We start from the raw sequence: 12014 nt of genomic DNA, 5'->3' as shown, positions 1-12014 counted from the left end.
AAATTATCGAAAAGGAGCAGGAGGAGCGGAGGCTTTACAAAATTAGAGCCGCACCCGGCACCCTCGCCCTCGGGTGAGACCGGCGGAGGGGAGGGCGGCCCAGGCGAGCTTCGTCCCAGCCGGCCGCCCCAGAGCCGCGCTCCGCCGCCCGGTCCGCCCGAGCCCGGCGGCCGCGGTGCCCCGGCGCGCCCCGGCGCCTTCCCGCCGCTCGGAGCCCGGGCGGGGGCGGGCCGCCCCGCGCCCGTGGGATGAGTCCGGCCCCGGAGGGCGCAGCGCCGCTGTCACCAGCCCCAGGAGACGACGGCGGGGTGCGCTAAGTGCTGATAAGCGGGGAAGACGCCGAGGGCGGCGGCGGCGGCGGCGGGCGGGCAAGCTCGGTAGCCCTGCAGGGCGAGGGCAGCCTGGGCGCTGCAGCCCGCCAAGGCGCAGCCCAGCCTGGGGCGGGCGGCGGGCGGCGGGGGGCTGGCGGGGCAGGCGCGGCAGGGCTCCCCGTCCCGCACCAGCACCGGCACCACCACCCGGCGCAGCAGGGCGGGCGGGCGCGGCGCGGGGCTCCCGGGGCCCTCGCTGCGAGCCCTCTTCATCTTGTAGCGGTGGTTTTGGAACCAGATCTTCACCTGGGTGGGGGTGAGGCTGAGCAGCCGGGCCAGCTGCTCCCTCTCCGGCGCCGAGAGATACCGCTGCTGCCGGAACCGCCGCTCCAGCTCCAGCGTCTGCGCCTTGGAGAAGAGCACCCGCCGCTTCTTCTTCTTCTCCTCGGCCTCCGAGCCGCGGGCGGGGAGCGACCTTTGGGTGGAGTCAGGCAAACTCAGCTCCGGGCCGCTCTCGTCGGAAGCTGGGGACAGCGAGGGAGTTAGAGAGAGGGGGCGGCCGGGGCCGGGGCGCGGGGCAGGCACCCAGGAGGCGGCGAGCCTTCGAGAGCCGGAACGCCTCCCGCAGGGAGAGCCCCGGCTGTTTACCGGGCCGGATTAATCCCTACGGTCAACAAGGGACGCGAGCTAACCCCCCCGAATACATTAAACCTAAGCCACGGGACGGACCCTAAACCGCGAGGGAGCGGCTCTGCCCCGGCGTCAGTCCCCGCACGGGCATGGCCGCTTCGCCGCGCATAGCCCGGGGGCTGGCGGGCTGGTAGCGTTGGTGCTCGCTCCGTGCTAAAACCTAATATCGGGCTGCCCAGGCCGCTCATTACTGCTTTTCTCCAGCCGCTCGATTACCTTGACATTTAACTTATCCCGATGGGGTTCCCGCATCCATCCAAAGGACGGTCTCCCCACATGCACACACAGGTATACATTAAATGCTGTATACCTGCGACACAGTTTAGGTGTGGGGGGTAAGCCCAGCGTGCTGCCCAGCTGGGTCCGTGTGCCGGAGCCCGCTCGCCGCCGTGGCAGACGCACGGTGGGTGCAGCCGGCGGCGCCCAGGGCGCGCCCCGCGGCAGCGCGGGGAGGAGAGGCACCGGGACCTGCTCCGCTTTCTTCCGCGGAGCGTGGGGTGGCCTAACACCCCTCCAGCCAAAAAGGCAGAATTTTTTGCTACAGCGAAACGGGGAGGGGGGAAAAAAAAAAAAAAAGAAGAATCCGGGAAGCGAGCTTAAACGACAAGCGCAGTGAGACGGGCGGACACAGCCTGAGGTTTTGCTTTCTGCCATAGCTGGGAACATGCCCAGACCTACGGGAAAAAAAAAAAAAATCTCTATTAAGCTCGTGACTGGAATGTTCCTGCTGTTTCATTGTTGCAATTCAGTATTATTCTACAAAATTCCCAGTCTGGATCCCCCCGGTCCTGTAGTCTACACACGCCGGCGATTTGCTTCTTCGCATCTTCCCCAAAGGAAGGGAGGAAACAAATGAAAGACAGCTGTGCGGAGATGGCGAACTCCTGTTCGGTTCATACTCACAGGGATAGTGATTTCTGTCTGTTTCTATCCACCCTCGGTACGGCGAGCCGGTGTATTTCTCCGCCGAGTGGTGATGGTCAGAGGCTTGCTTTATGTCATTAACATCCTGCTCTGGTAAATCCAAAATGCTTCTCACTGTAAAACTGATCCTGCCAGATGTGGCCATGGTAGGTTGTGCGCAACACACCCCCTCCCCCCCCAAAAAAAAAAAAAAAAATCGTCCCGAACCCTCTCCCTTAAAAGCTGCGAGGAAAGGACTGCGCCCTGTTACTGGGGAATCTCCCGGCTCAAGAGGACCTTCCCTTCCATCGCCACCTAACCCCAAATATTAGTGTCGTTTACAGAGGTGTCCTGTTTATATAAACAGTCCTCCCCACTGCAAACACTGCCTGCTTTCAAACCGTCCCTGTCTATAGGATGCTAAGTACCTGAATTAGTCAAGTGCTAAAGCCCTAATGGGAGTAGGTGTAACCCCCCTTCCCGCCACCCCCATGAGAGAATAACCCGTTACCTCCCAAAGACAGCAGGAAACAGGCTTCATCATTACATATTCTGTCTGATTAGCCAAAAGTGGGGACAGATAATGGTAATTGTTAGCAGTGAATAACATCTTGGGTGGCATGTGGATGACCAACAATCACCCCCCTCCATCCGCCACCAAAGCTACCAGCGTCCCTTCTATCCGCAGACAAAGTGAATCCTCCCAGGACATCCGCAGAGCCTGCCGAGAGCCCCTTCCCCGCTTCTCCCCTTTTACCCCCACCCCCACCCCCCGCGCCTTTAAACCTGTAAGGAATTTAAGTCGTTATTTGTTTTATTTCCCAGGGCTGTTTGCCGTGCTACCTCCAATTCTCCCGCTTGCCATTGGCAGGTTTCCTACCCTCAACGGGGGATTTTTCACACCTCGGCTGAGCTCTCAGCGGGGAAGGCTGGCGACTGTGTGCGTTGAGGGGATGGGATCTCCGGGGTTGGGGTTTTTTTCGCCTCCCTAGGGATGGTGGATTGAAGGTACACCTTTCTCTAGGGAAGGGTGACGACGTGAGTTTGGCTGGGGAAACGCGGGGAGTCCGACACACTCGGTCCATAAGCAAGATTTGGTAGTTGGGGTAGGGGAGATTTCTTTTTTTTTTTTTTTTTGCACCGTTTTGAGTGGTACTAACCCAAGGAATATCCCCTTGGGCGCTGTGTGCGAGTGACTGAAACGATTTCAGCTGGGAGAGAGGAAAAAAAGATGAAACACGGCGCGTTTATTTATTCGCGCGTCTCCCGGCCCCGCCGAGCGGCGCTTCGTCTATCGAGAGCCCGGCCCCCCACGGGACACCGGCTGGGCACAGCCCGAGGAGGCCCGGCCGCAGCTCCGCCGTCCCCTCCGCGGAACAAGAGCCTCCTCGCAGCCCTTCACCGGGCGGCCCCGTCCCCCCGCGAAGCTGCGGTCGGGTTTTGCCCAGGCTCGATGGCCACCGAAGACTTACAAAACCCGGATGATGCAAAGGCAAGAAACTTGATGAGCCCTTCGAAGGCAAACTCGCAGCGGCAGGGCTCGGTCCTCGGCCGTGCGGCAGGGGCAGGAGCGACCGACGGCCGCGATTAGCCGGTTTCGCGCGGGTCGCGCAGCGTGGGTCGAGCCGTGGGGACCACAACCCGCAGCGCCTGTCCCCATCGCTTCCCGCCGGTGTCGCGGGAGGGACACGGCGCCCGTCTAGAAAACAGGTGGGAGACGAGTCCGGCTGGGTGGAGGAAAGCCTGGAGGGCAGGGGACACCTAACTTCTCCCCAGCAGATCCGCTTTCCCGGGGGCGCCGGCCGCAGCGCGCACAGCCCAGCCCCGCCGGGCAAACGGCGTGAAACCCTGTGATGACGTACTGGGCGCCTGGAAAGAGCAACCCAGATGCACGCGGAGATACTCTTCTAGCCGGCCGCTTTGTTGGTTCGAGTTTTCCTGTCCACACAGACACCTATAAGCTATTGTGTATAGATTACATTTATCCACCCCTGCTCTCGCCCCCCAGCCCAGCTCCCTGCCTGCTCCCGGCCTCCGCCAACGCCCCTCCCCGCCCTGCTGCGGGTGTCGCTTCTGGAAGCGCTTACACCTCGCCGGGGAAAATGTCAATAGAGCAATAACGACAAGGCAGAGGCGAGATTTATATCGGGGAGATTTGTGGGCGAGATGAAGGGGGCACAAGGCTCCATTTGGCCAACTTCCCTCATATTTCTTCGGGACTGGACAGGCTCCATATAACCGATTCCCAGGCCGTGATTACTGCAGCCACCTATCAAGCGTGCCTGGTGACAGTAGTTATCTCCCCCGCTCCAAGCACAGCCTCCCAGCCGTCCTGGGTGGTCGGAGCGAGGGGAGCACAAATACATGCCAACTGCTAGGCCGTGAACAAAAGGGAAATGTAGCCCTATGTCCCGGACCTGTTGGAAGCATTTGTTCCAGTCAAGATTTTGCATTTGTTCAGATCTGGAATAATAGGTGATTGACGCCTTCCCACAATGTGCTTTAACTCTCCGGGATAAATCGGAGCTTGTTCCTTGTTGTCATGGTTTTCAATAGGGTTCAATGGGATTGAACCACTATCGACTCTGCTTTACGTCTCCGGCAGCCCAGTCCATACAAATTTATTAGTTATGTCTTTTTAAATGAGATTAAATTGAACCGATGTGGCCGTCCTCAGCGGAGCGGCTCCTCCCGCGGTCTCTCTGTCCCCCCCGTCCCGGCTGCCCGTGTCCCCCCCGCCCAGGACAGCCCAGGCAGCGGGCGCTGGGCGCCGGCCCTGCCCCCCCGCCTAGCCAGGTACCGCCGCGCTCACCGGCCCGGCGGGCAGCGCCGCTGCCGCCCCGCGCTCCCGGGCGCCCCGGGTATAAAAGGAGGCCGAGAAGTCCTTATTAATATCTTGACCCCGCAAGCAAACATTTGCTGAATGCCTGGGCTGGAGCGGAGTTTCGGGGGGGCGGCCAGGGGAGGGGCGGGGGCCGGGGTTCAGAGAGCCACAAACTTATACAGTATCCGAGGTGGTTCTCAAGAGGAGTTTGCCAAGGACACTCTAAAGAAAGTGCAAAAACTTTGCAAGGAAAAAAAGTCAGGATGAGAGAAAGAGAGTCTACTCCAGTGACCTCTCTTAGCCTTTTAATCTATTTAACATCCTAAGCCCACACTGATGTGTAGAAATAAGTAAATGGTACTCTTCAAGCCTTAAGAGCTCTTCAGCATCAAATATTTGCACTTACTCTTAGAGTTTTTCTCAAATAGCGCAAGACACATTCTCCTTGGACGAGCTGAGCTGTCTAAATATACCTACGCATTGTTATCTGCGGGAAACAGTTCGCTTCAAAGGGAGAATGTAATAACCTGAAATGTTTCATCTCTTGTTTTGCTTGGGACAGACTTGGATACTTTTCAGCTCTGGCTGCCTGGCCTCATTTCGGGGTTTGCCAGCTCAGATTTCACCCTCTCCCGCCGCGCTTTGGCGTTGGGGCCGGGGGAACACTCTCCCCTACGGGACCCCGTACATACGGTCCCCCTGGGGACAGCATCCTTTGACCGAGGGGTGGGTTTGCCGCTCTGCCCTCTGCACAGGCCATCGTGCCGCCCCGCGGTGCCCTCGAACTACTGGTAGCCCCGGAGGGCCATTGAGAGCCGCCTCTTCCCCGACGGCACCCACGGGGACGAGACCGGGCCGGCATTTCTCCGGGGATGCTGCACGGACGCGGCAGCGCCGACCGCGTGCGCTCCGCCCGCGGAGGCGGTGGGGACCGCAGGACGATCCTCCCGTAGGTGACGGCGAGCCCGTCTCCGCGGAGCCACGGGGTGCCACTGCGTCTGTCTCCGTGGGCCCGAAGGGGACGGCTGCGTGTGCTCGGCCGCCACCTCCCTTCAGCTAAATGCACAGAAACACTTCGCGGGCCCGGCGAGTTTAAATGAATTGCCATGCTTCCGAGGGGGTAAAGAAGAAAAAAAAAAATTAAAATTAAAAATATTTGGTTTCCACGGTGTTCGCAGCCCGCCCGCCGCAGACCGTGCTTGGCGGCGGCTCCTGTGAGGCAGGGCAGCAAAACGCGGAGCGGGGGAACCGGCCGGAGCCGGGAGCAGCGGAGGCACCGTGGCCGTGGCCCTCCGTGGGGGCGCGCGGCCGCCGCCACCCGTGGCCACCTGCGGAGGTGAACCTGCAGCGCGGAGCGGGCTGCTCGCACCCCGGCAAACCGGGGTCTTTGAGGAGTATCGGGGGGCTTCCAGCCCGAGGTGTGGCCCGGCCCTTTTGGGATATCCCAGGGCTGGGGCGGACCGTCCCGTCGGGGCTCCCTCAGTGCCCTTGCCCGACTCCCTTCCTCACCGGCCCCCGCTGTAAAAAACACCTCCGACCACCTGAGAAAATAGTGGCTTTTTCTCTCCCTCTCCCTCTCTCTCTCTTTCTTTTTTTTTTTTTTCCTTTTTGAATGGGTTCATTTACTGTGCTCAGTGGAGGATTGCAAAGCAGATTGACCAAATCGATGTATGTGGGATGCAGAAATCGAGCATTTTCCTGAAATAGTTGATTGTGTCTACACCTCGAGAGAGGAGGGAAAAAAAAAACCCCAAAAGATCATATTCACATCAATGCTAGTGGCCGTCTGGCTCTGGTAGATGTAGCCCCGGCTTTAAGGAGGAACTCTCCATAGCGCTGAGCCAGACGAGCGTGGGGCAGCGCTAACAGCCAGGAGAAGCTTTCTTGCTGAGAGACTTCCAGCGCCTTGCGGACTGGATACTTTTACGGTGTTAGGTTAAATCCCAGGGATAAAAGCTACCGAGACAACACACCTCACCAGGCTCACCTCCACGGGTCAGTTGGTGACTGGGAACTGGGCAGGGAAAATGAATGACTTGGCAAACATCACAAAAAAGCCTGTACTAGAGCTGGCAAATGAACCCCTGACCGAGAGCTTCCTTTCTCTGGAATACTGGATTTTAATAATTTAATCTGTATGCAGCACATCTGCGAGAGAGTTAAACTCAGTACTTTGACTTTACTGAAAAGAAAACCTGACCTCACAGAATTCAATGTGAATTTTAGAATTGATTTTAAAACAGGCAAGACTCCACGTTTCCATGAAAATGAATAATCCTCTACTTGATTTTTTCCAATTTTCTATAACTTTACACCCTTTTACTTCATCATCTCCTGAAAATAATATCTTTCTACTCAAGAACTAACTGGCTTTACACTTTGAACTTTTTATAAGCTCTTCTTTGTCTTTTTGGTTTGCAACTGGTGTTCATTATGGCACATTTCCTAATTAGGGAAATATTGTGCAAGGAGTGTAATCCTTCCCTGTAGGAAGGATTGGTTTCTATACATTTCTCTATGTTGTATTTGTTTCTCTTTTCTCATAGAATAATGTAATTTGCTTTTGGCTGTAGCTTTTTCCGTTTCCTAATACTTCCTAACAATCTACGTCTTTTTCTGCAGCTCCTTTATTTCTTCTTTTCATGATTGTTCCCCAATCTACATACATACATCGACTTTAACCTACTAAGAACATCAACAAAATTAATCTAAACTTCTTTCTTTCATGGCTAATTTTGGGTATTCTTATTATCTGGTGTGCTAACTTCCGTCCCACATGAATCATGACTCCCTCTGCTATCAGTCTTCTTTTAGTTCTACAGGCCTCATTAGTTAAATAATAATTATTAAATCTGATACGTGCAAAGCATGCTATCCGAGGCTTACTCTTTCTCTGAAAACCTCAATTTTCTATTCTGCATTTAAACAAGAGACTTTACTCCTTGGAACAGGGATTACCCACACCAGTGGAGGATTCAGTATTGAGCTTTTCATTTGCTCTGTGTGATCATCCTGGAGGAATTATTTTGCAAATTGACTGCAGGCAAAGCAGCAAGGAGCAAGCCCTCCCTGCACTCTAAGTTGGTTTAGCATGAGCTTGGGCAAAGCCAAACTGGTGTGGACATGAGTGGGGATGCCCAGCTACCTGGGCTTTCCTTCCCTTGGGCTCCTTCGAGCTCAGCTCTCAGGAAAGGCTGAGGGGACGGGGCCTTCCCTTCCCTTCCCTTCCCTTCCCTTCCCTTCCCTTCCCTTCCCTTCCCTTCCCTTCCCTTCCCTTCCCTTCCCTTCCCTTCCCTTCCCTTCCCTTCCCTTCCCTTCCCTTCCCTTCCCTTCCCTTCCCTTCCCTTCCCTTCCCTTCCCTTCCCTTCCCTTCCCTTCCCTTCCCTTCCCTTCCCTTCCCTTCCCTTCCCTTCCCTTCCCTTCCCTTCCCTTCCCTTCCCTTCCCTTCCCTTCCCTTCCCTTCCCTTCCCTTCCCTTCCCTTCCCTTCCCTTCCCTTCCCTTCCCTTCCCTTCCCTTCCCTTCCCTTCCCTTCCCTTCCCTTCCCTTCCCTTCCCTTCCCTTCCCTTCCCTTCCCTTCCCTTCCCTTCCCTTCCCTTCCCTTCCCTTCCCTTCCCTTCCCTTCCCTTCCCTTCCCTTCCCTTCCCTTCCCTTCCCTTCCCTTCCCTTCCCTTCCCTTCCCTTCCCTTCCCTTCCCTTCCCTTCCCTTCCCTTCCCTTCCCTTCCCTTCCCTTCCCTTCCCTTCCCTTCCCTTCCCTTCCCTTCCCTTCCCTTCCCTTCCCTTCCCTTCCCTTCCCTTCCCTCACACTCCCCTTGGGCAAGTGAGGAAAGGCCGCTGGGGTTACCTGGGTCATGAAACCCCAGTAGTCACTCTGTCACCAGCTGGCTGGAGTACAGGCTCTGTGCATAGCATCACTGCAATGCCATTCCCCTCCTCATCCCATTTTTGTCCCACACTCTCAGCCTGCACGGGATGTACAGGGGGGGCAGGAGCAGGTTCCAGCCGAAGGGCAAAGTGCACCCAGGAGAGAATGTGCTCTGGGGCCTGGATTCAGCTGCTGTAGCTGGAGTGTGGAGCCCCTTGCCCTCCCTGTTATAACACATCTGTGCAGGATGTGCAGGCTCCAGGGTGTAGGTGGTGTGTCTGGAGCCCAGAGGGCAGCCAGTAGCACTGATGACCTTGAAAGGGGCTGCTCTAGAGCACAGGCAGTGGTCTTGCCCCAGATACTCTGAGTATTTAGGCACCTAACCCCCCTTTATTTCAGTGGCCATTAGATTACTAAAGCCCGGTGAGAGCCTGGCCCCAAAACTGAAGTGCATGGTGCTAGGAAAATGGGGTGAACAGTAAGACAAAAGCAAAGTCCTTAAGCAGTTGTTGAGAAACTGCAATAGAGACCCAAGTGTCCCTGAGGAAAGCTGTCCTGTCATCAACACCATCGCTTTCAACAGAGCTTCACAAAGACAAAAGGCATTTTGTGCTTTGGACAGGTTAAAAGTTGTCCAAAGCACAAAATACATTGGATTTCAATGTATCATTATTTGTTCTGCACTGCAAGATATCGATTACATTTTAAAGTAGTCATTAAATTCTGATAAATATCCTCTATTTGTTAAATTCTATTAAATTCTGATGCATAACCTCACTAGAATAAGATTGGCAGCCAAAATTACAAACTTAAAAAAGATCCTTTTAGTATTTTTGTAAGGCATTATTTTCTTCCTCTGTGACATGCCAAGTCACTAAGAGGTAGCATGGCTTCGGCTAGGTATGTGCTAGCTGACTGGCTGTCACATGCACTGACTGGTGAGCAGGCTGCTGCCAAGCCAAATACTTTTTTCTTGCTAGTGAGCCAGTAAGTTGGGCTTTTTCTGAAGCCATCAGGTTTCACAAACCTCCTGAGATCATAATCAGTTTTGAGACTTCTGATCATCTATCCAATTTGGCAGGCAGAAAACAAGATTGTGTGAGCTTTGCGTTTTGAGAAATCAGGCTAAAAAGGCACTTGTAGCTCCCAACTGAAAATGTTAGGGAAAATGCATCTCATGGCTGTTTCCAGAACTGAAAGATTTGTCCCTAATACCACAGGTAAAAAGATATGAGCACAGAAAGCCGATTTTACAACTGCAGTCCACAGTTTCTTGCCATTTCGGGCTGAATTCTGCTTTCATTTACACACTATTGACTACAGCCGCTTTTAAAATGTTGAGTAAAGTAACTCTGCTGATTTCAAGAGAATTCAGCTGGGTGAAGCAGTGCTGGCTCAGGCATGCCACACAATAAATGACAGAGAGGTTTTGTCTGTACAAGAAGTTACTACGAGGCAGTTTACAAGGGAAAGAGTCACTTCTAGTCTGTAGCAATAAAAATTGCTTTTTATGTTTCACAATACGTGGGCCAAATCCCAGGTCCAAACATCCCCATCTCCAAATGTGATTCAAAATCTGCCCCTAAAGTTTTTAGTTTTTGTCCTGACTTGATACTGAGCTGCTTTTTTGCCTCTACAAATGTGTGTTGTAAAGAGGGCTGTTTTGGGTTTGTACAGCAAGAGGCTCTAGTTTGTTTTCACATACAGCAAACTTCCAGACTAAGAATCAGCAAATGATGCACATTTAGTTCTATATATTGTATACATGAAAGTGCATACATACACTTTTGGCGCTCATCATTTAACACAATAATGGTCTTTAAACCTCACAGTAGATGATTCGTCTTCTACCTCAGTGCCTGTCTCCACAGATCTCTTCTAGTTTTCTTCCCTTCTCTCAACCCATGTTTTAGCTCTTTTTGCCCTCATTTTTCTCTCTCCACAGTTTCTGTTTTAAAACTTATTTGCAGTAATTTTCTAACAGTTATATCAAGTGCCGAACATACTCTACTATCAGAGGTTGCATTAAGAAGCCACAAGAATATGTGGTAATTTCTCAATCCTGCTGCAGTTTCTTTAAAGCCATTCATAATCAGAACGGAACAGCAAAGCCTCGAAAGATCCCCAAACAACCCCAGACTGGAATATTTAATTATGAGACAGTAGCTGAAAGCATATTTTCAGATATGACTTATTCTAAGCTCGTGGTCAGAGAGCTTGGTAAAGTCTCTGGGCCTGATTCCGCTGTTATTATTCATTCTTAGCCCCAATGGGCAATGAGGATTCCAAGGAAGCAGGTATAGTTTGGGTCAGGTATAGAAATACAGTAATTTATTCAAATTAGATGAAAATCAGTTTATGCAAATACTTCCACATATAGCGAGAATATAAATGTCTCCCCAAGTTATTTTCTCAAAGGTTCTTTCGCGCAGTAATTATCAAAGTCCAGCTTTAGAGATGGCAACATGATCTGAAGAAGCATGCATTAGATGAGAATAGAGTAAGAGCTGAAACCTAATTTTGGTTCTGTCACTCTCATCCCACATGGCTTCACTGCCTTGATCTACTTCCTTGCCTACAAAATATGGTCAGATTATGTCAAATCCACTGTCTCATACAACTGCTGTGGTGGTACACGGTGAGACTACTAAGTATCCATATAGTGCATTAACCATATAAAATGCTGTCAAAAATTCTAAATAAGCACTCAAACAAGATTGTGGGGATGAGTATTTCATAATGGCCTTACTGCCCAGTTCACACTATGGAAAGCATCTGTGCTTAGCTCTGGACTGGTGTGTGTGTGCCATGCTTTAGCTTGCTGAAGCTATTTAAATAGCCACAGTTCTTAAAGCAGAGAAGTTATGAATCATGCGTGGAAACAGCTGCCACAAGAACGTTTCAAAAGCAAAGTTCCTTGGGGGTTTTACTCACCTGCAGACCCAGTGACATATTAAGTAACAGCTTCCAAAATGTGACTGCTGAAGCTCCTGTAAAAGATCCAGGAGCGATTTCTCATAAAGTTTTCAGCCAGGCCATAACACTGGTAAAAAAGGAAAGAGTAATTTTTACTCCTGGGCAAAAATTAACGTAGAAAAATCCAGATTGCTTTCACACTGCTCCAGTCTCACCTGTCAGTGCACTCCTCTCCCAGCGCAGCTCTGCGCCGGTGCACAGCTGAGCCCACGAGCACTGTCTTGTGAGAAGTCAATGTTTATGAATACTCACAGACATACTTCCCCCCCCCCCCCCCCCCCCCCCCCCCCCTTTGAGTGGTGTGAGGATTTAGAGCTATGTATCTGCTTGAGTTTACTGTGGGCAGGGGCAGTGTGCGCTGGAGAGCAGTTTGAATCCCTGAGGATGCAGAAGCAGGGCAGGGTTGGTATCTGCCTCTCGTCCTACAAAACCAGCCAGAAAATCCC

General features: G+C 53.0%; 1 protein-coding gene across 1 annotated transcript; it reads right to left on the bottom strand.

The window, feature by feature from the left end:
* Positions 1 to 281: 281 nt before the first annotated feature.
* On the bottom strand, positions 282 to 2070 carry NKX2-8 (NK2 homeobox 8). Its single transcript, XM_086463427.1, has 2 exons — positions 1905 to 2070; positions 282 to 835 (listed from the first exon to the last, which is right to left on the bottom strand). The coding sequence occupies exons 1-2, from the start codon at positions 2068 to 2070 to the stop codon at positions 282 to 284; spliced, it is 720 nt and encodes a 239-aa protein (XP_086319553.1).
* Positions 2071 to 12014: the final 9944 nt, after the last annotated feature.

Source organism: Leptosomus discolor, chromosome 3 (genome assembly GCF_034619465.1).
Source record: "Leptosomus discolor isolate bLepDis1 chromosome 3, bLepDis1.hap2, whole genome shotgun sequence".
NCBI classification, from domain to species: domain Eukaryota; kingdom Metazoa; phylum Chordata; class Aves; order Leptosomiformes; family Leptosomidae; genus Leptosomus; species Leptosomus discolor.
Note: the sequence above shows the minus strand (reverse complement) of the source record. Positions and strands in the feature narration are given on the sequence as shown.